Below are 21,980 nucleotides of genomic sequence, written 5' to 3'. Positions count from 1 at the left end.
ATGGTGAACCTTAAAGTGAAAGGGGTTCTTACATAAAATAGCACACTAGCACACTTGCCACTTTGTGCCACCCAAGCAATAGCAATAGTTGGAAACTAAAATGTTATCCCATCATATTGTAACCCGCCTCCCCACATTTTTTCCATCCAGGTGTCGTACTTCTCCACCAGCCCCGAGCTGAGCAACAAACAGCGGTTCGAGTACTTCTCCCGCACTATTCCCTCGGATCACTACCAGGTGAAGGCCATGGTGGAGATAGTGAAGCGGATGGGATGGAGCTACGTCTCGATTATCTACGAGGAGAGCAATTACGGAATCAAGGTGAGTGTTTATGTATGGAACTTTGATTAAAATGGAAGAAAGGAGTGCATCTATGGTGGAGAAATGGGTTTCAAGAATGTGAATTCTATGTTTTAAAAGAGCTCGTTAAAATTCAAATTTAATGTATGCTGCATTTTACATTGTAGTGAAAATCTATACGAACAGAGATCCCTAACATTTTGGATAACCTTTAAACATTGAAAAGTGTTCAATAAGTTTCAGGCACTCAATTTTCCCATTTTTAAAGAACTACATTCCACCTTTTTAATTTTACCTAATAAGGCAAGTGATTTAACTGGTAATCCTTAAACGGTGGCTCTTCAAAATAATGCCAAGTGCCGTTTAAACTCGTTAGCAGCACTCCATTATCATATGTTTATATCCTCAGTCGCGTGCAGTGTAAACGATATACATTTTAAGTGAACGCCTTGTATCCTTGTACCTGCGTCAACATTTTACCCGTCCCACCACATGCGTTTTTATGGCCCACCCACACTGCACTTGTTTTCAGGCTTTCGAGGAACTGGAGGAGCTCCTGGCACGCCATAACATTTGTATTGCCATCAAGGAGAAGCTGGTGAAGGATTCGGGAGTGGCCGAGGACATCGCCTACGACAATATAGTGCAGAAGCTGCTGACGAAGCCGCGGGCTCGAGGTATGTAACTGGGGAGTGGGAAGTAGGGAGTGGGAAATGGGGATAGCAGGCGATGCGGCGGAGGAAAAGTGCATTTCCAACCGGAACAGCGACTGCAGTCTGCCAGTCAAAATGCAATTTAAAATGAAAATGTCAAAGCGAAGGCGCAGTGCAAATGCGAAAGGAAAGCCCTTCGCAACGCCCGCGCAATGAATGCGATCCGGAGTTGGGAACTATGCTAGGATTTGGCGACGGGCGACGGGCGACGGAAATTGCGTAAATTAAATGAAAATATTTAAAAACTCCCTCGCCAGCGCGCCGTTGTGCCATCTGTCCCAGCGGGAAATTAAAAAGTTCACGACAAAACAAACGGAAAAAGTTATTTGCAAATAAATTGAGAGATAGTCGCCCAGAAGTGGGCAAACTGATACGTCCAATACGGTAGTGGTGCAAAAAAGTGTGTATTTGTTATGGCCAAAAATGAAGGTCCTGGCCATTGTCAGCGGACAAAAAGCCAGGAGTAGTACTTGGCGTCCCTGAGGTCTGATGAATGACACCACCTATTCGACATGGCAAGCAATTAAAAATTCCAGTCAGGGTTGGCCAAGTTCAAATTTATCGGAACGATTTTTCAACCTAAATGAAAACGATTTTTCCACATGGCATTGCCCCAATCTGCGCCAATCATGCGATTCAGCGGCGAGATAAACAAAAAATAAATGTCAATCAATTTGAGTTTTCACATTTTGTGTTCCCCTGTCGAATATCAGCTGCCAGTGGCAGACGCCGAAAAGAAATATAAATTAAAAATAATTACCGCCCACAGCTTTGCGCATATCATTAGTCAGTGCCTCGAAAGGGTGAAGAATATCAGGGTCGTGCCCGCCAATAAAAAGCACACGGGTCGACCAATAACAATTGACTTTTGTCTGGCAAACAATTTTTGATTTACATAAATGCGCCATCAGGAGTCGTAAAGCAGTCGGCCCAGTCGGTCGCCCAAGAAAAGGGTTCCTCCGCCACCATTATTTATTGTGATTTGTGATTTGACGCCGCTTACAGGGCGCTCGCTGCCTCGCAACGATTAATCAATTTGACAAAGTATTTTCCCTGGCATCAGTTGTTTAATTTTGCATATCGAGGGTTCCTTCACTGCTTCTAGTCCGGGTCGTGGTCCTGGTCCTGGTCCTGGTTCTGGTGCGGGCTCCAGTTGGGTCCCTGAAAAATGATGCCCTTCCGGATCCGTAACTGCGGCTGGTAACTGCCGCCAGGGGTGAACTTTACGCTTGTTCGGATCCCCACACATGTCACTCCGGAGCTAAATGGAATGTGGGCGGGGGGCTGACATGTTTTTCCTTTTTATCGCCGATGTGCCAAGCTGATGCGATTTCAGCCAGGACATGGCCGGCCCCCACCCGTTTTAGATCACTTTCTGGCCCGGCTTTAAAGTTTCCCCCTAATCTGCATAAATATCCTGGCGAGTGGGCTCTTAAATTAAATTTGATATCCCTGCTAAGAATAACCGTGGTGCTCGACTGCTATAAACAGGCTACTGTGTACGAGAAAGCCGCTCAAGTGCATGTCTAAGGCAAAGTGAAAATCCAAGGAAAATATCCTTCACTTCACAAAAGTATCGACAAGTTTTCCCGTTGTCGCCGCCGCCGCCTTTGAATAAGATTCCCTCCTCTTACGTCGAGTGGCGGAGCGGCAGTGGCAAATCGATACCGGGACATGTTGAAGGGGCAAAAAATTATGGCTAAGACAAAGGACCTCTTGGGCGGACCGTTAAGAAGTGACAACTGCAGCTCACGTATCCCATACAAGTTTGTCCAGAGCGAAACAATAAGGGCTGAAGAAAGCTTAGGAAAATTTGGTGAGCACCTAACCAAAGGATATTTTTAGGAGCTCCTGAGTTCCATCCACAAGACCACAAGCGACTTAGGTGTCGGCTTTTCCAATTAGCCATTGGGAACGTTGTTTGCTTGGAGTTTCTAATGATATCTCCACACTTTTTTGGACTTACTGTTCGCTTTTTGGGCCCAATTAAACTATTGTTTTTCTTGCAAATTGAAGAAAAATACCTTGGCAGAAAATCTAAATATGGTAAAGATACGCCGCCATATGGTGAACATATGAAAAAGTGCTTGCATTACATCAATATATACCCATGGTCATGTGTACTTTTGAAGACTTGTTTTACGCCTAACGGCTACAGTAATCCAACTTAATTTATACAGCATTTGCGTAATTAATATTCAGAGCGAAATAATGGGCTGTCATTTAATACTGTAAAAACACTTTAAGCCGCCAATGAAAGGGCAGCCCTCGAAAAGGAAAACACAAGAGCAGTTGGCAGCTGCAGATTGTTTTCTTTTGCGCACAAAAGCCGCTCATTCACTATTGATTGCAATTAAAATTAATTTCTTCCTTCCTCCTTTCGCATCCTTTTAATCCGCCGCTGCCCAGGGGCCATTATCTTCGGCTCGGATCAAGAGGTGCGCCAAGTGATGCGGGCGGTGCGCCGGGCGAATGCAACTGGTTCCTTCTCCTGGATCGGATCCGATGGCTGGAGTGCCCGGAATTTGGTGTCCGACGACTACGAACCGGAGGTAGGTGAACTATTTCGTCAGATCGGATGACGGTCCAGTTACCGTCAGCCGGAAATTATGAGCCTAAATGGGCGGAACAACTAGGTTTGATTAATGGATTCGGATTTCGGTCACATACTCACGCACATACAGGGGCCCAACCCCACGACATGATAACCAAAAAATTATAAATGATGGCGGCCGAAAGAACACTTTCACACGCCCTTTCCCATGATGAATTATGGTTCAATTTGGATTAATCGTGTCTGCGTCTGTGCGTGGCTAATTAATTTGTCTAAGCCCTTCAAGCCCAGAAATGGCCCTCCTCTCTGATCACGTTCATTAAGTATACGCCGCGTGTGTCTTGGTGTCATCAACAGGTGGAAGGCACGCTGTCTGTGCAGCCGCAGGCGAATCCGGTGCGCGGGTTCGAGGAGTACTTCCTCAGTCTGACGGTGGAGAACAATCAACGCAATCCCTGGTTTGTGGGTAAGTGAATTACCGCTTAAAATTAAAGTGGTGTTCATAAATGCTCTCATATAAGTAGTCCTTTATTAGTATTCCCTTTCGCTAAATGGTTATCTTGATTTCAGAATTCTGGGAGGATCACTTCCAGTGCCGATATCCCGGCAGTACGAGCACTCCGTACAATAACTACACCAAGCAGTGCACCACAAAGGAGCGACTTTCACGCCAGAACACTGACTTCGAGGACCAGTTGCAGTTTGTTAGCGACGCAGTGATGGCATTTGCATACGCCCTGAGGTACGATAAAGCTTATTTCGAAAGCAACCCAGTAACACTTTAAACGTATTAAGAAAGTAATAGTTGCTTTCTCAGCCTAGGAGGTAGCAATAAATAAAATGTAATGTGATTTCCTCTCCTCAGGGACATGCATCGCGACCTGTGCGGCGGAGGTCCTTCGCTCTGCGAGGCCATGAAGCCGACGAAGGGTGCAGACTTGCTCAAATATTTGCGAAAAGTGGAGTTTGAGGGTGAGTGAGAAATAAAAGCCGTGTAGCCACTTGTGCAGGATGAAAGCAAGTTAAATTAACGGAGTAACTATTCCCGGGGATTTTTAAAACAGGATGTCAGACTGACTCAAATCCCTTCGCTCTCGCTTAGTTCCTTCAGTCGGCAAGTGTTGCGCATATAGCTTAAGTGGAAATTTCCTGCCAACCCGTCCTTGCAGTTGGGCCAAAAGCCACACACATACACTCACTCACACACACAATGGCATATCTCAGCCTGCGAGAGTCCTACAAGGCGCATTGGCCATGCTTTCGAGTGGAAAATTGACTTGCTTGTCATCGTCATTGAACTCGATTGAAATTCAATAAATTACACAGACAGACGGACGGGAAGGAGCCAAAGGCCCTGACTGACTAGCGCAGATTGTCAATTTTCTGATAGGGCGAGCGGGCAAGCGGCAAAGTCGGCGAAGTCGTCCCTGGCAGGCGTGAAACCATAAACCCATTTAACTCCTATTCGATCAATCCCTCCGCAGGCCTCAGCGGCGACGAGTTCCGCTTCGACGGGAACGGCGACGGTCCGGCCCGGTATAACATCATCCACTTCAAGCAGTCCCAGGCGGGACAGTACCACTGGGTCAAGGTGGGCGAGTACACCGAGGGCGAGCTGCGGTTGAACATGTCGGGTAAGATAGCCCCATTGGCCTTCCAGATTTACCTATTCTAAACAGCAGGAAATACTTAAAAGTAAAAGTACCTGACAATTAATGCATCCATAGTTTCCCGTAACCTAATCCTCCTCATCAATACTAATTTTGATTTCATTATCCCGCTAACCCAGAGGTGAAGTTCAAGCGGCTGAGTCCCAAGCCGCCGGAGTCCGTCTGCAGCCTGCCATGTCTGGTGGGTCAGGCCAAGAAGTACGTGGAAGGCGAGAGCTGCTGTTGGCACTGCTTCAATTGCACAACCTATCAAGTAAGTGAAGCCCATCTGGGGCCAGTAATTTATTTGTTGGCCCTTCGAATAGATTGAAATGTAGCGCCAAGTGAATTATTCCGGAACTAACGCGTTGACGGGAGATGGGAAAAATGGTGACTAGCAGGCAAAAACAATTAAGCCATCAGGCCTGAAAGGGGCTGCAAGTGAATGGCAAACATGCCGCCTTTGTGCTCGCCCCATCCATTTATCAAGTGTTCCTTTGTGCGGTGCGTCCATTGCAGATCCGCCACCCGGATGACGAGACCCACTGCAAGCTGTGCAAGCTGGGGACTCTTCCCGACGCCCACAAGCAGTACTGCCGCCCCATCCCGGAGATATATTTGCGTCCGGAGTCCGCCTGGGCCATCGGTGCTATGGCGTTCAGTTCGACCGGGATCCTAGTAACGCTCTTCGTAATGGGCGTATTTGTCAGGTGAGCAGCGCATACACCGCGATTAAAACGAGTAAAGAAAGTTACTTTTAATACTATTTAATTGTATTTAATGGCTTTCATAAAACCATTTTAAACAATTCAGTCTTAAAATCGATTTTAATGCCCGCAGAATCAAAACACTGATAATATCATTAAGAGAACATTCAACCATGAAATATGATTTCTAAAACTGAAAATCCATCAATAATAATACAGTAAGGCCGTTTTTAATAGCAATGTGAATATTTTTCTTAACTTCAAATATTTTTAAACCAAAAATAAACTTAATTTTGAAGATAAGGTAACGGGTATATGATAGTTCGTTCTTGTGTTTATAAGTAAAGTTATTAAAGTTATATTTGTGACAAGCTAAAGCACATCGTGATCTAATTGCTAAACATTTCATGAGAGTCTGTTTTCTAAACGGTGAAATTCCTGTGAAGATAGTTTCAAATAAAGCATACTCCTGATTGATTTATTTTTCTCTGACTGTATTTATTGGCACAACACTGTGCGCTTGTATGGATATGGAAAGCAATTAAAAAGTTTCACCCTTTCCGGGCAAACTTCGCCACAAAGTTGACCAGCAGACACATAAAAATGATGCAGTAATTGGCGCAAGAAAACGTCGTTGCAAGTTTAAAACTGAAGTAACGCCTTTCCCTCCTCCACTTTCCACCCAACAGGCACAACGACACGCCCATAGTGCGTGCCTCTGGGCGGGAGCTGAGCTACATCCTGCTGGCGGGGATTTTCATGTGCTACGGTGTCACCTTTGCCCTGGTCCTGAAGCCGACCAACATAGTGTGTGCCATTCAGCGGTGAGTGTGCAAATTGCCGAGATGATGCGTGCGAATTTTCATCTGAAACTCCCGCTCTTCCGCTTTTCCGCTTTCCCACAGGTTCGGTGTCGGCTTCTGCTTCACGGTCGTTTATGCAGCACTGTTGACCAAAACGAATCGCATTGCACGGATCTTCAAAGCGGGCAAACAGTCCGCCAAGCGGCCCTCCTTCATTAGTCCCAAGTCCCAGCTGGTAATCTGTGCGTGCCTGGTTAGTGTGCAGGTGAGTGTGTGGAGTGGTCTGGCGGCGCTCCTGGCGGTGACCCACGGGGCGGATGTGGAATCGAGATGCCCTGCGCTGACTCCGTGTCATTCGTTCCATTCACTCCATTCGCAGATACTCATCAACGGCGTTTGGATGGTAATTGCGCCATCACATGCCATGCACCATTATCCCACACGCGAGGATAATCTGCTCGTCTGCGATTCGTACATCGACGCCTCCTACATGATTGCGTTCTCCTACCCAATCTTCCTGATTGTTATTTGCACGGTCTACGCGGTGCTCACGCGAAAGATTCCGGAGGCTTTCAACGAATCGAAGCATATTGGTGAGTAATTGAGCTTTTCATTTCCAGAAGAGCTATAATTCCGCGTAATTGGCTTTGTCTTGGAAGGGTCTGTACAAAAAGCCCTGCATGGGTCTGCATTTTCCATATCATGGTTCATTAAAGCAGCAATGCTTTTAACTGGTTTATTTAGTGCATAAAATATCCTCACATGCGCATTACATAGCATCATTATTGTATGAATGAACAGCTCCTTATAATTTAGTTATGTGCATTGTATTATTGTAATTTGGTTATTTCGAAACAATACACGAATGAAATATTTATAAGTCTATATTTTATGCATTGCAACCTCAGAGTTATAGTACAGAAATATTTTATAATTATGAAGCCATAACGCACATAATTGGCCATTTTGATTGATTGCTTAACCCTATTGTTACAGGATTCACAATGTACACGACTTGTGTGATTTGGCTGGCTTTTGTACCGCTCTACTTTGGAACCGCCAACCACGTCCCGCTGCGCATCACCAGCATGTCGGTGACCATCAGCTTATCCGCCAGCGTGACCATCGCCTGTCTCTTTTCGCCCAAGGTGAGTCCGGATAGCTGGGAGTGGGTTGGGCTTCGGCTCCGCCCGGGTCCTCTGTAAATTGATTGGTAATTGCGTTATGCATTAATTATTGCGCATTTATCTGGCAACCGTTGAAAGATTTTGGGTGCCGCAGTATGCAGTAGCCACCGGCGATTTTATTCCATTTCATTCCGTTTATTCCGGACACGGGGACGAGTGTTTCATTAAAATGCAATAAGACGGAAGATGAGGACAGACGGGAGCCAAGGGTTTGGTAATTCAACAACCGGCTGCATCGATTGCGATGTGTTGCTTCCAACCATATTGTTTTTAATGCCTGACGAGACCACCCTTCCTCTGGGTCCATATTCCTTGGTCCTTGGCCATTTCATAATGTTCCCCCGAGAAGAAGCTTAAATGTCAACAAGCCATGTCCTCCCACGGAGCTGAACTGGTCATGATCTCCTCCCAAAGGCGCGCGCCCTTTATGTTGGCATACTCGGTCCCCATGCCAACATATTTTTTAATACGCCCTGCTATTAGCCATTAAGATGCAAGTAAACTGCCAGACAAGCCAAATATAGCCAGCCAGTTGAGTTCATGGACTAGATGATGCAGCATGGAGGAGGAGCTGTTTACCCCGATATTAAACGTCAGGGAGGAGGAAGCTTACATTCAAGCACTGATAACTTCATTACACGGAAACACGACCTTTGACAGCAATGAGAAACGCAGGAAAGGAATTTTATAAGAAAATGTCGAATAGCTTGTTTGATTATTTTTTGTATAAGTATTCCAAGCATGAAAGTCAGATCAGATAATACAACTTATATTGACAAACAATGAAAGTCCCTTAATTGTATGACTATTGAATGGGAAAGACTTTTCCAGTTAGTTTCCAAAGGCTTTCATACATCACTTAAAGGTGCCTTTTCGCCAGTGTCTATGCCATTTAAGAGCAAGGAGGTAGAAATAGTAAATCAGCCAGAAACTTGATTAGCAACGGAGCGGGGCTCCCACAACCGCACACGTCATAGTTCTCGGTCCCGGAGCGGGCTACAGTTTATGGTCTGTCTGCATATTCCGGGTGCAAAGTAGAACAAAACCCCGGGGAGGCGAAGGGCCGTAAACACTCAGCACAGGGCTATTATTAAATGTCGGAGCGAAGCATTCTTCTTGGCCCAGTGGCTGCTAACCGGGCCAACTGTACGCTATCAGATGTCACCTAATGCACGGTTGGTTTGCGACGAGGAAGGAACACTGTACTGCGCACACGGCAAATACAGTGTGCACAAGCACACGAACCGCACCGTACACCTTGAGCCATAAAAATGCAATTTACAACTGCTTCTGTCTGGCAAAAGGAAAACAATAAAAGGCTGCCATGAATGCGGCATGCCACACAACAACTGGGGATCACCGGACTAAGAGGCAACAAACTAAGGCCCTGCCGCTAAGGTGCCGGCAGCCACGCCTCCATCCGCAGGACAAAGGCTGGCAACCGAGGTGGCAAGCCATTCCGACTTCCGACTGCCACGCGCCCTTTCTGCTGTCCGTCCGGCTCTGCCTCAGTTTGTTTTCGAACTTGCCGCGTTTGTTTGCGGTGAAAACAATAACAAGGGGCGTCCAAATGGCAGCCAAACAATGTCAAAGCACAGCGGAAATGACCCACAGTGCTACGTAACACTACGCAGCGTATCGCAAGCTGAAACCAGGAGCACTGCTCGCAATTTGCGCTAAATTTTCACTAAGCGTTTAATGGATGGTGCCATTCCAGTAAGGAGTATGTGTGCTCTGAACCAGAAGCTCGCTAACGTGGCCAAAAACAAATTCGATTTGGCTTTAAAGCATATTAGAAAGTCAAGACACATCAAGAAATTGGTCTGAATGTGTTTTCATGTATTGTCTTAACAACATTGAATAGTCATTTTATTAGCGGTACTTATTTACCCCTTACTAGTAGAGTAAAAGGGTAAGCTAGTTTCGTTGAAAAGTAACCAACAGAGATCCCGCCAGATCCCGCCAGTTCCCGCCACGGTTCCTACCCGAAATCCCCCACCATGATTTGCCATGGGCTCAGGCCGGAGATTTGTGATTATTGTTGTGATATTTTTTTCATTTTATAACTTTTTTTTCCGAATCTCTACCGATATTTCATTCCAAAGGATATTGAAATTTCTTGTTCACACTTCCAGCTAAGTAACGGGTATCCTCTTGCTTTTTATTCAAATTAATGAAACAAAAATGAACGAACGCGTGAACCAGTTATGATTTAATCCGTTATATTATTTTTAAAGTGTACTTATGGTAATATGGGGCTTAGGCGTGCACTTCTGCTCCCCGTAAACGGCCCAAGTCGTTGGCCTTTGCTTTGACCACATTACTGCTGGCCGTCGAAGCCGGAAATGGCTAATGACACTTGGGTTTGGATTGGGAATGGTACTTGGTGGTGGGCGTGGCGGGTCACGCACTGACTTCCAATCAAAGCCGTAAGATAAGCCATCTTGGGGAACCACGAAATTGGATATCGCCTCCAAATAGCTATTACACACAATGGGTCGTTCGATTAATGCCTCGAACGGGAAATTAACCTAATTTGAAAGACGCACTGCTTTTCTGACTCGACCCTACGCTTGTGTCCTTGCAGCTGTACATAATACTCATACGCCCCGAGCGCAACGTGCGCCAGAGCATGATGCCGCCTCGCTACGGCAACATGCACCGCACCGCTGGCACAGGACCCTCGTCCATGATGGCCGCCGCCGTGGTGACCGCCGCCACCTGTGCCCAGGAGGAGAAGATCCAGAAGCATATCACTCCCACAAACACAGGTCAGTAATTAAGGGATATCGGTTAACGTGTGTCCCGGGTCAGTAAACGCAGCGCTCAAAATACACACACTTGGTGTCGAGCAAATGTATTATTGACATATGTAATTTGCTGTTGAATAGTGCAATTAAGAGGTATAACAGTTGCTCGCCTCGTTAATCATTATCGATCAATTAATCAAATTATTGAAAGTGAGTCGATTTTATCTCCTGACAATGTATTAATCGTATTTTGCAATGAATTTATATCAATTAAAATATATTACTTTATTAACCCTTTGCACCAGCTGTACCTATCTCTCGTATTCATTTTTAATTTTTGTGGAAATGTTTCAATTAATTAAGAAAAGTTTACCATAAATTGGGTAATTTAAGTAACTTAAGCTGTAAAAGCTGTACAGTTTTACCTAAGAAATATATAGGTTGACAATCAAACCAAAGGTATATCCTTATTAAATTTAATTGATTTTAAAATGGCTAGGATTGAGAAAGAAACTCCATTTATTTTTTCCATTCACTACCCATAACTTGCAGAAAACTCGCTAAAGACGAAGAAATTGTGCGAAATGGCCACTCAGACAATTTCCAGTATAATCACGTCGCTGGACATCAATGCGTACAATCAAATACCATATGCCGATCAATATGTGCCAAACAATGCCACAACGGCCACGACCACGCCCACAGATAAGGGCAGTGGCAACGGCAACAGCAACAGCAATAGCAATACGAATGGTAGTAGCAATAGCAACAGCAACAGCAACAGCAATGGCGATGGCGATGTGGCAACAGAGAAAGTCGTGGCCAACAATAATAAAATCAATCAGCGGCAACATGGCCAGCCGGCCGTGGCATTTGCCATCACATCGACTAACAATCACATAAGCGGCCCAGCAGCAACCATAACAACAACAGCGGCAACTGGCGAAACAACAACAGAGGCGCTGGTGGCTACAATAACAACTCCATTGGCAACGGGGGATGTCAGCGAAACCGTGTCCGTGGCGCCCAACAATGGTCATGGAAACGGGAGCCAACGTCCGCCGGTCCTGCAAACAAATTTATAGCTAAACGCACAACAATTGCAGCAGCAGCTGCTGAAGGAGCAGCAGCGACAACAAGCCGAGCTGCAGCAGCAACATCCGCAGCAGCAACATGGAACACAAAGCTCTTCCAGCGACACCGGCAGCACGGGCAGCGGCAGTGCGGCGAAGAAGCGGGCCGCAATTCCCGTTTAGCTGCCACCGGAGATTCGAGATTCTCGCAACCATACGTAAGTAGAGGAAAGTGTCTGTTGACCCAAGCGATTCCCGGGATCAGTCTAGGGATGCGGAAAAGCAGACGGAGGGGAGGCAGGAGTTCGTGCCAGGACGGGACTAAATTGGGAGTAGCTGGGCCACAGAAATATCTTCAGATCTTAGAAAGCGAATTAATTCTAATTCATTTACCACGTTTGTTTGCTTATTAATTTCCATAAGTTTGGGTTATACCTTCACCCCATAAATCCACATTATCTCAACGTTCTTATATATAAGTTTCTCGATATCTGTAGAACAACGTATCTCAATAGTGAAGATATTTCTGTGGCACCTAAGACTTTCTTCAGATTTTAACAGACACGCAAGAGTCGTAAGTATGTAAGTAAGAGTCGGCTGATCAAAAATCTTCGCAACTCTTCCCAAAAACAAATGTGTTTCTCCATTTTACACTTCAGCACAAGAGTTAAAAAGCTATATTTAAAATAACTTGTCAACCTTAATCTATTAATAAGTGTTTAGTACTTAAGCTTATCTAGAATTCTAAGCGTTGTTTCAAAGCGTTCCGAAAGAAACAAAAAAATGAAAATGTGATATAATTTCAAAAATGTGTTTTCTACAACCGAAGCAACTTGCAAGCTATCTGAATAGTACACGAAACTTATAGGCTAAGTGAGGCAAACGCTGTACAGTGAGCACTGGATGAAGAGGACTTTTCGAGGGCGCAATTATGTTCCAAAAGGGCTGGGACACAGCCCCTTTGCAATGTAGCAGCTAGTTAGAACAATTACAATTGCATTTATTGTGTTGTTTGAGCCCATCAACATGGTAGATTTAATTGTTGTCCAACTGAGATGTACATATGTATGGTATTTAAGGCATAATTTTTTAGTCGTAGCGACACCTCGATGTGAATTCGTATTAAAGTTAATTGTGAGCAGCTTTCAACTCGAAATGTGCTATCTCCGAAAACGCATAGTTAAATATTTGTTATAGAGCGCAAGTAATGCAATTCATGTCTAGCCAAAACATGGGGTACAAAAACTAGCGAAATTTGTTCGTTTTCCGTGTCTGTGTGTTCAGTGTAAATAGTCGTTAATGAGAATCCCATGGAACATCCAAGAATTGAATGTCTTTCGAATTAGTTACTTGATGTATAGTTAATATTACTATTATAAACAAAACGCTAAATGTTTTTTGGCCGCATATGTATTTACGAATAAAGCAAGACGAATATCAAAGAATCAAAAACACTTTCCATTTAAAAAACGAGTTTTATTCGGTGGTTAAGACTAAGGCTTCCGAGGGATCCAGGCTCAGGGCTTTCGGATCGTACCGAGTGCTGTTCAAAAGACAATGAGTATTTATAAAACAGCTTAAATAGCTAAGGAGCTCTGCTACACTTACCCCTCCTTCTTTGTGGAATCAATGCTTCTTATGAGCAGCTGCAGGCTTTCGGTACGGCTCTTGTCAAACTGACTCAAGTCAACGGTTTTAGCTACCGATCCGAAGTTAATGACAAGAACAATGGTGGCTGATTTGGTCAGAGATCTACAAAGGGCGCAACCAGGTAAGGTTAGGTAACTAATCAGGAAAATTAACCCACCACCTACCGTTGGACTACGAAGATGTCATCAGAAAGTGCCTGGTACTTTGTGGACCCATTTTGCAGAGTTTTTGAAGATTTCCGTAGTGCCACCAGTGCCTTGTATATCTTCAAGTGTGAGTGATCATCGCTCAATTCCTTCTCAACATTTATCGTTTCATAGTCAGCAGCCAGAGGCAACCAGGTAGTGGATCCATTCGTGAACCCGGCATTAGTGCCTCCAGTCCACTGGAATGGCGTCCTCTCTGGATCCCGGGTGTACTGCTCGTAGATGTTCGGATTCGAGTTGCAACCCCACGGATCGACAGTGTCCTCCCAGCTGATCTCGCCATCGGTCATGCCGATCTCCTCGCCCTGGTAGGTGACACTAACTCCCGGCAGGATCATCACCAGCATGTTCATGCCATCGATGTGCTCTTTTCCATACCGACTGGCTGCTCGTCGTTTGTCGTGGTTTCCCAGCTGGAGTAGTAATTATTAGCACCAGATAAAGATCGTAGGTTAATGGCCCCAACTTACCACCCAATTGGGCGTGCGACCTGCGGGCATGTTCTTTAGCCACAAATCGATTGCCTCCTGCACGTTGCTCGCAGAAAGACCCTTTTGTTCCATCACTGTAATAAGGTTGAAGTTGAACGGTAAGTGGGCTCCCTCTGTGCTTCTATTTCCGTAGAACTGCATAGTAAACCAGGCGGGGGAGTACGTCTCTATCAGCAAAACACTCGAGTTGCCCCCGAAAATGCGTTTGTGGTCATCAAGTACAGTACGCCACTGATAAACCATATCGATAGTCTCTGGCTGATTTTCGATGTACGTGGTGGTCAGATAGTCGCGATCCTCTGTGTCCTCGGTGGCCCCACTCACAACCTCATCAGGAAATTGACCGTCGCCATCGGGCACGACTTCAAAAAGCGGAGGCAGTGCATCGCACCGGAATCCAGAGACGCCCTCGTTCAGCCAGTAGCGCAGCACCCGCTTCATCTGCTCCACAACCAGGGGATTGCGATAGTTCAGATCGGGCTGCTGCACTGCGAACTGGTGTAGGTAGTACTGCTGACGCACCTCGTTCCATTCCCAGGCACTTCCACGGAAGTACTGTAGCCAGTTGGTCGGAGGCTCCCTCTTCCCAGTGGTGGAATTTATCTTTCCGTCGTGCCACACGTAGTAGTCCTCGTAGCCCTTCTCCCTTTTAACCGACTTCAGGAACCACTCACTCTCGTTGCTTGAATGGTTGGGTACGAAGTCCAGAACGATCTTCAGATCCAGCTCCTTGGCTTTCTTGATCAATGTACGAAAATCCTCGAGTGTTCCGTACTCCGGCTGAATGTCAAAAAAATCGGATATGTCATAGCCAAAGTCGACCATGGGCGACTTGAAGATGGGCGATAGCCAAGCAGCCGTTACGCCCAAGTCCTTGAGATACTCTAGCTTGCTGGTTATGCCGTTCAAGTCACCAATGCCATCGCCATCGGAGTCTTTGAAGGAGCGCGGGTAGATCTGATAGAACTGGGCGGTTTGCCACCAGTCCTTGGTCGTTTCACTGGAGGAGCTCTGCACTTGACATGCCTCGTTCGAGGCAATGGCTAAAAGCAGAAGTGTTAGCAGCGACCGAAGCTCCATTGCCTGGGTCAAATCAAAATACCTTGTGCGAGCAGCCGGCAAATGCTCGCCCTTTTATAGACTGTCCACTCAACCGGTTAGATAAGACCTCAAAGTGGAAATGTTTTGATTAGTCTAGGGTAAGTCCGCCTAATCGATTGTGGAGCATTCACATAGTCATCTCCGGAATTGTTATTGGAAAATTTCCAGCTCAAGTGTTCTTTCGAGTGTTTTGGTAAATGCATACCCTACTCGATGTGGGGCTATCATTTAAGCTCTGGTAATCCCGTTTCCGTATTATTGTATAAAAGGAACAGCGCGGAGTCCTCGCTATCAAGTAAGAAACATGCAGGGAACGCGGTTAGATCTTTTTGGCTTACTGGCTTGTGGGCTGCTTATACTGGCACATCGTAGCTGGTCATGTGAAACCACGACTTCGACGACAGTCACAAAGGACTGGTGGGAAAATGCCCAGTTTTATCAGATATACCCGCGATCCTTCATGGACTCCGACGGCGATGGAATCGGAGATTTGAATGGTATCACCAGTAAATTGGAGTACCTTAAGGATCTGGGGGTCACGGCAGCCTGGCTATCGCCCATTTTCACTTCGCCCATGGTGGACTTCGGCTACGACATATCCGACTTTTTTGACATTCAGCCGGAGTACGGAACACTCGATGACTTCAGGGCTCTCATCAAGCGGGCAAACGAGTTGGACCTAAAGATCATTCTGGATTTCGTGCCCAATCACTCAAGTGATGAGAACTCTTGGTTTGTAAAATCTGTAAATCGCGAGAAGGGCTACGAGGACTACTACGTTTGGCATGACGGGAAGGTGAATGCCACTACTGGCGATCGGGAACCCCCTTCCAACTGGCTGCAAGCTTTTCGAGGAAGTGCGTGGGAGTGGAACGAGAAACGTCAACAGTACTACCTACACCAGTTCGCAGTGCAGCAGGCTGATCTTAACTACCGAAATCCCCTGGTCGTGGAACAGATGAAGCGAGTGCTTCGTTACTGGTTGGACCTTGGCGTTGCTGGCTTCCGCTGCGATGCCGTACCAGTGCTCTTCGAGATCGAGCCGGATGCAGATGGTCAGTATGCCGATGAAGAGCTTAGCGGTCTGACGGACGACGTCGACGACCGTAAGTACCTGAAGAGCGATCTCATCGAGAACCGGCCGGAGACCATTGATATGGCGTACCAGTGGCGCGTAGTGATGGATGACTACCAGCGCATCCACGGAGGTGATACGAGGGTTCTTCTAATCGAGACCTATGCTCCACCTGCCTACACAATGCAGTTTTATGGAAATCGCTCAACGGCTGGTGCCCATCTGCCCTTTAACTTCAATCTGATTACGGTTCTGGCCAGCGATGGTGTCTCTGCCGGATCCATCAAAACAGCAGTGGACAACTGGCTGGACAACCTGCCTGCCGGACGCACCGCCAACTGGGTTATAGGTAACCACGACCAGCGTCGGGCGGCAAGTCGATATGGAACCGCCAATGCAGATGCCATGAACATGTTGGTCATGGTCCTTCCCGGAGCTAGTGTCACCTATCAGGGCGAAGAACTGGGTATGACCGATGGCGAGATAAGCTGGGAAGACACCCAAGACCCAGCTGCCTGCAACTCGAACTCGGACATCTACGAGCAGTTCACACGTGATCCCTCGCGGACTCCCTTCCAGTGGACGAGTGGCACCAACGCCGGGTTCTCGACTGCATCCAAGACTTGGTTGCCACTGGCAGCAGACTACCAAACGCTGAATGTGGAAACGGAGGCGGCAGCTCAGCGCTCTCATCTGAAAATCTACAAGGCGCTGGTGGAGCTGAGGAAATCGTCGCTGCCACTGCAAAACGGATCCACTAAATATGGAGTCGTTGGGGAGAATGTGTTTGTGGTGAAGCGGTAAGTAAAGTTTAGCAACTAAGTTCATATTTGTCTCAAAATGTGGGGATATAAAGTGCGTATAGAGCCCCGAGCCATAATAAACTGGTGAGCCAGTAAGTCACACTTCAGAAATGAAATATGCACACCGCATACAAGTAGTTTCTTCGCCAAGAGTTATGCACCGGGAGCAACGTATACTGCAGAAATTCCTTCGAGTACGTACCGAACCATTACCTTTACAGTTACATCTCCGGCTCTGCATCCATAATTTATGTGGCCAACTTTGCCAGCAAGGGTGTCACTGTGGATTTATACGAATTCGACAAGACGCTGCCCACCCACTTGACGCTCCTCATCCGCAGCCTGCAGTCCTCGAAGGCGGAGGGGTAAGGCATCTCGTCCCCATGTTGACCATCTGACTATCTGACCGACCGTTCTGACATTTGTGCGGACATCTTTTCAGCTCTCAGTTCGAGGTCACCGGATTGAGTCTGGCTGCCGGCGAGGCCTTGGTATTGAGCAGCAGCAGTTCTTCCCGGTTCGATTAAATGGCGATTCCCACCAGGCGCACTTGAATCACACTGAGTCAGGCCACTCAATCGGTATTTATCTTCGGCTCAAAGCAAATATGCCGTGGCTTGCATAAATAAATATATAAGTGAAAAACCAGACAAACAACCCACTCCACCCCAGAAACACCGCACATATCCTGAAATCCCCCCCCCAGCCCCACTCGGAGATAAGCTGAAGTGCCCGGCATACTCTTTTAATTCCCACTCGGCGGCGGGCTCCGCGTTTAAAGTGTTTACACACAAATTAAAGTCAAGCAAAAGTCCCGGCCTCGCCAAGTATTTGCTGTTTTACAATGTGTGTGCCAGAGAGCCTAAGAATGTGTGCTACACACAATGTAAATACGGACGGCGACCAGGGACTAGGCCTAAAATTGTGGATGTTGGCCTGGGACCGGGCCCCCATCATCTCGGAGCACTTTGAAGTCGGGCCCTAAATAGGTGGGGAGGTTTTCATAGCTAGATTTATTACCAATCTCGGAAATTCGTGAAACAGCCCTGCAGTATTTACTCTTGTATTCGCGTACGAAGGAGGGGGCAGGCGAAGGCAGAACTTCAATTGCGTTATAAATAATTAAATTGCGTTTACACATGGTAATTGGCAGACGCCTTGCGATGCCCGAGCATCAAGTATACGCACCATACTCTTTGAAACTTACTCCGCTAAGCATACATACTTTGGTGGCCAACTTGAGTTGGCTAAGAAGTTGGGTGAAGTTGGCCTTTCGGACCGCTTGATCCGTCTAAAATACCAACTCGGTAATTACGACTTGTTCGAGAAGAATGACGAGATTGAATTACGGAGTAAATGCATTAAGCGGTTGCCTCGAAATCTCTTACAAATTATTGCGTCCCTTTGGGAAATCGCCCCATTCGATTTGTTCGATTTTGCTTTGACGCTGAAAAATTAGCCGTCTCTGCTGGCAGAACCACAAAAATGAATAAAATGGAATCTTGTAAATGGCTGCGTGACCCGTCAGCCCATTAAAAAGGTCACCGACACGGCGCCGAGTGACTGGGCCACTTTACCCCTACGCACGTGACCAGAAACCTTAAAAAAATGAATGAAACTGTGAAAATGAAAACCGCAGCACAGACAGCGGACAGCCAGTCGGAGGCCAGGTGGCAGTCCAGTCGCACAAAGCCATCAGCCTTTTGTGCATTTCATTTTCGGGCAGATAATGAAGTTAATTTCCCAAAGAGTCTGAGCCACAATGTTTGATGAAGGTGCTGGGATGAGATTACATTTAATATGATTTTCATGATTTCCATGACTTTCGCAGATTTACGCAGGTCGCACAGAAGTTTGCTCCCCTTCCGATTGGAAAACTTTTAAAACGCATTAAGCTCGCTGTAATCTGCAAGGACTCATGGCCCAAAAAGCCGGAAGCAAGCAAAGCACCCCCATCCCGGCACATCCTTGCACATTTGGGAAACGTATTCGAAGCTCCGACAGCGTTTGCATATTAATAATGCGAGGCTAATATTTGAGTTTGATTTCGGACCAGGTCCTAACGAGCTGCTCTGCTGCTCTCACTCCCTGCTCCCTCGCTTCTGATTTGGCACGTGCCACCTGCAGAGCTGGCCAGGTGAGGCCTGAAAGTTCATTTAATCACAGGTCGCTCATTAATTGCACCGCAAACATGGCTCATAACTGGCGCCCAACGGCTTGCCGGCACTCGCTCATTTGAATGGCTCTCACGTACCTGATGTTTTGCGGGATGATGTTTTGGGTACTGTTGACGTTTTTGGGGAAAGGGTTGCCAGCTAATGCCGCAAACAGCGTGTCGATGACAGAACTATTGTAGGTGATGAGCTCTGGGGTTTTAAACTGGGCCTGATGATGGTGCACAACAGTTTAAAGTGATTTGGTATATCAGAAATGATGCTCGTGCTGACTAAAAATAGCGACTTTGTCGTTTTTGCCATAATTTCACTTAATTTTTATGAGTAAATTAAAAAGCTTAACAGGGTCCTTCTGCATAGGGCTTTTAAGTGCGTAGACTATACTCACTAGCGCACCCAGGCACCCACACAGGCAACGCCCACGCACGCTCGCTTATGGTTGCCTCATTTCCGAATCACCTTCTGCGGTCCTTTGGTTTGCGTGGCAGCAACGCTGCGTATGCGTGATTTGTGTGTCTTATCAATCACGTCTAATGGAATTTCCTTTGCCTCCACCAGCAGTCCTCGGCGCGACTGTGACTCTTGAGCCAGGACAAAGTTCCTTAATAATTTATAATAAGTTGGCCCAGCACGCGACCTTAAAATTGAAAAGTTTTGCAATGTCGTTCGCACGAATGACTTATGCGCCCATATAGCAAGACATTATCGATGTACTTTATGTATACGTATTGTTCTTCTTCAAACTTATGATTATGATTATGTAAACTCTAGACAGACTCCAAAATCAGGGCTGCGTAGGGCTCCAGCTTCAAGTTGCTCAGTGTGACGCTATCACTGGGATGAGGAGAGGGCAAACGAAAAGTTAGCTGAGGACTTGACTAGGGGATGGAAGAGGAGACTTACCCAACTGTGGCCTTGGCTTGCGGATTGAGCAGCTTGATTTTGTAGCTTCCAGTCGCATATATGGCACTGGCCACGTCTATTCCAGAGACACTGGTGTCCAGCACATTAGCAACCAGCACGTAGGTGGGCTCCCCGCTTAAATACCTCCTAATGGCCACCACATTGTCGCCCACATTCGCATAGCGAGTGGCGCCAAACTGCAGAGTCTTGGATTTTCGTAGATCCACCAGCTGCTTGTACAAGCTCAAGTGGCTGGGACTCGTGGAATTCTCCGCCTTTGCATTTACGGTAACATAGTTTGGATTTATTGGCAGCCAGGTGGTGGCGTTGGTGGAGAACCCAGCGTTGGCCTCATCGCTCCACTGGAATGGAGTCCTGGCGGGATCGCGAGTGAACTGCTCGTAAATATCCGAGTTGGAATTGCAGGCCGCAGGATCCCGGCTGTCCTCCCAGCTGATGTCCAGGTCAGTCATTCCCAGTTCCTCTCCCTGGTAAGTGATGCTCACGCCGGGCAGGAACATCTGCAGCATGTTCATCAAATCGATGCGGTTCTCGCCGTAGCGACTACCCACTCTCCGCTGATCGTGATTACCCATCTGTAGATGAAAAATATTATGTTTAATTGTGATAAATACAAATATAGAAGCCCTGGAGAATAACTCACCACCCAGTTTGCTGTCTGGCCAGCCGGCATTTGGCTTAACCAGCTATTGATTATCTTCACGAAGCCTGACGCATTGAGCTGAGTGTTGTTCTTGTCTCCATTGCCGCCAATAATGAACTGAAAGTTAAAGGGCATCTGAGCACCCTTGGTGGTACGATTGCCATAGAACTGCATCACATAGTCCAGGCCGGAATAGGTCTCCACCATGATAACTCGCGTGTCACCGCCGTGGATGCGCTGGTAATCGTCCATCAAAGTGCGCCACTGGAAAACCATCTCCACCGTTTCGCGCAGATCCTGGGTGTAGATGTGCTTCAGATAGGAGGAGTCATCCGGATCATCGGTGTATCCACTCAACGGCTCGTCGGGATACCGACCATCAGCGTCTGGCAAGACCTCAAAGCACCACGGCACCGCATCCATGCGGAATCCAGCCACTCCTCGATCCAACCAGTAGGTAAGCACCCGCTTCATCTGGGCAACCACAGCGGGATTGCGGTAGTTGAGATCCGGCTGCTTAACGGCGAACTGGTGAAGGTAGTATTGCTGGCGTTCATCGTTCCACTCCCAGGCACTTCCGCGGAAGGCTTGGAGCCAGTTGGACGGTGGTTCCCGTTTCCCGGTAGTGGCATTCAAGTAGCCATCGTGCCACATGTAATAGTCCTCATAGCCCTTCTCCCTCTTGACCGACTTCTGGAACCAGACGTTTTCATCGCTCGAGTGGTTCGGCACAAAGTCCAGGATGATCTTGATGTTCCGCTTTTTAGCCTCCGCGATCAGTTCATCGAAGTCAGCCAGGGTGCCGTACTCCGGCTGAATGTCAAAGAAGTCGGAAATATCGTATCCGAAGTCCGCCATGGGCGAACTGTAGATGGGCGAAAGCCAGGTGGCAGTCACTCCAATCTCCTTTAGGTAATCCAACTTGGAGATGATACCCTGCAGGTCGCCAATGCCATCGCCATCGGAGTCCTTGTAGGAGCGCGGATAGATCTGATAGAATTGTGCCACTTGCCACCAATCTCGAGTGGTGTTCGTGTCCGTGGTCGCTCTCTCAAGGTCGAGATCCACTGCCGCTGCACTCCCAAGGGCGCAGTGGATCCCCAAAACGAGTATCGCTACGATTAAGATTTTAAAACACGCCATGTCTGACTGACCAAGTGAGCTGGTGGGATCCCGC

The 21,980-nt window shown here is 47.0% G+C and overlaps 4 protein-coding genes across 6 annotated transcripts in view; 2 read left to right on the top strand and 2 right to left on the bottom strand.

Annotated features, from left to right (window-relative positions):
• LOC6739352 (metabotropic glutamate receptor 2) overlaps window positions 1–12,023 on the top strand; it is an 82,537-nt gene extending 70,514 nt beyond the window's left edge. For all 3 annotated transcript variants that reach the window (XM_016172141.3, XM_016172140.3, XM_016172143.3), the window contains exons 4-18: window positions 151–321; window positions 833–977; window positions 3,423–3,565; window positions 3,925–4,033; window positions 4,138–4,309; window positions 4,433–4,539; window positions 5,052–5,201; window positions 5,357–5,490; window positions 5,736–5,926; window positions 6,613–6,747; window positions 6,829–6,991; window positions 7,106–7,319; window positions 7,723–7,874; window positions 10,501–10,684; window positions 11,216–12,023. In XM_016172141.3, the coding sequence (XP_016026502.1) occupies window positions 151–321; window positions 833–977; window positions 3,423–3,565; window positions 3,925–4,033; window positions 4,138–4,309; window positions 4,433–4,539; window positions 5,052–5,201; window positions 5,357–5,490; window positions 5,736–5,926; window positions 6,613–6,747; window positions 6,829–6,991; window positions 7,106–7,319; window positions 7,723–7,874; window positions 10,501–10,684; window positions 11,216–11,748 (2,703 nt within the window). In that variant the 3' untranslated portion in view covers window positions 11,749–12,023. The remainder of the gene's footprint in view (window positions 1–150; window positions 322–832; window positions 978–3,422; window positions 3,566–3,924; window positions 4,034–4,137; window positions 4,310–4,432; window positions 4,540–5,051; window positions 5,202–5,356; window positions 5,491–5,735; window positions 5,927–6,612; window positions 6,748–6,828; window positions 6,992–7,105; window positions 7,320–7,722; window positions 7,875–10,500; window positions 10,685–11,215) is intronic.
• Window positions 12,024–12,836: 813 nt separating this feature from the next.
• Window positions 12,837–15,189, bottom strand: LOC6733546 (maltase A1). The gene is made up of 4 exons (XM_002080565.4): window positions 14,063–15,189; window positions 13,551–14,005; window positions 13,345–13,488; window positions 12,837–13,279 (listed from the first exon to the last, which is right to left on the bottom strand). Exons 1-4 carry the CDS (start codon window positions 15,161–15,163, stop codon window positions 13,213–13,215), a joined length of 1,767 nt encoding a protein of 588 aa, XP_002080601.2. The 5' UTR covers window positions 15,164–15,189; the 3' UTR covers window positions 12,837–13,212.
• A 281-nt stretch (window positions 15,190–15,470) lies between these two features.
• Window positions 15,471–17,719, top strand: LOC6733544 (maltase A1). Its single transcript, XM_016167254.3, has 3 exons — window positions 15,471–17,059; window positions 17,284–17,427; window positions 17,505–17,719. Exons 1-3 carry the CDS (start codon window positions 15,489–15,491, stop codon window positions 17,587–17,589), a joined length of 1,800 nt encoding a protein of 599 aa, XP_016026500.1. The 5' UTR covers window positions 15,471–15,488; the 3' UTR covers window positions 17,590–17,719.
• Window positions 17,720–19,947: 2,228 nt separating this feature from the next.
• LOC6733543 (maltase A3) lies at window positions 19,948–21,975 on the bottom strand. The gene is made up of 3 exons (XM_002080562.4): window positions 20,804–21,975; window positions 20,140–20,735; window positions 19,948–20,070 (listed from the first exon to the last, which is right to left on the bottom strand). Exons 1-3 carry the CDS (start codon window positions 21,944–21,946, stop codon window positions 20,004–20,006), a joined length of 1,806 nt encoding a protein of 601 aa, XP_002080598.2. The 5' UTR covers window positions 21,947–21,975; the 3' UTR covers window positions 19,948–20,003.
• Between the last annotated feature and the right edge of the window lie 5 nt (window positions 21,976–21,980).

Source organism: Drosophila simulans, chromosome 2R, assembly GCF_016746395.2.
Source record: "Drosophila simulans strain w501 chromosome 2R, Prin_Dsim_3.1, whole genome shotgun sequence".
NCBI classification, from domain to species: domain Eukaryota; kingdom Metazoa; phylum Arthropoda; class Insecta; order Diptera; family Drosophilidae; genus Drosophila; species Drosophila simulans.
The sequence above is the reverse complement of the archived record's forward strand: the minus strand, read 5'-3'. Positions and strand labels throughout refer to the sequence as shown.

Bases quoted from the DNA above. Each gene is read 5' to 3' on its own strand.
- LOC6733546 (XM_002080565.4), bottom strand. From the start codon at position 15,163: ATGGAGCTTCGGTCGCTGCTAACACTTCTGCTTTTAGCCATTGCCTCG. The intron at 14,006-14,062 runs GTAAGTTGGGGC...TTACTACTCCAG, and splicing joins GTCGCACGCCCAATTGGGTG to CTGGGAAACCACGACAAACG. The intron at 13,489-13,550 runs GTAGGTGGTGGG...CGCCCTTTGTAG, and splicing joins GACATCTTCGTAGTCCAACG to ATCTCTGACCAAATCAGCCA.
- LOC6733544 (XM_016167254.3), top strand. From the start codon at position 15,489: ATGCAGGGAACGCGGTTAGATCTTTTTGGCTTACTGGCTTGTGGGCTG. The intron at 17,060-17,283 runs GTAAGTAAAGTT...TTACCTTTACAG, and splicing joins AATGTGTTTGTGGTGAAGCG to TTACATCTCCGGCTCTGCAT. The intron at 17,428-17,504 runs GTAAGGCATCTC...ACATCTTTTCAG, and splicing joins CAGTCCTCGAAGGCGGAGGG to CTCTCAGTTCGAGGTCACCG.
- LOC6733543 (XM_002080562.4), bottom strand. From the start codon at position 21,946: ATGGCGTGTTTTAAAATCTTAATCGTAGCGATACTCGTTTTGGGGATC. The intron at 20,736-20,803 runs GTGAGTTATTCT...TTTCATCTACAG, and splicing joins GCCAGACAGCAAACTGGGTG to ATGGGTAATCACGATCAGCG. The intron at 20,071-20,139 runs GTAAGTCTCCTC...TCCTCATCCCAG, and splicing joins CAAGCCAAGGCCACAGTTGG to TGATAGCGTCACACTGAGCA.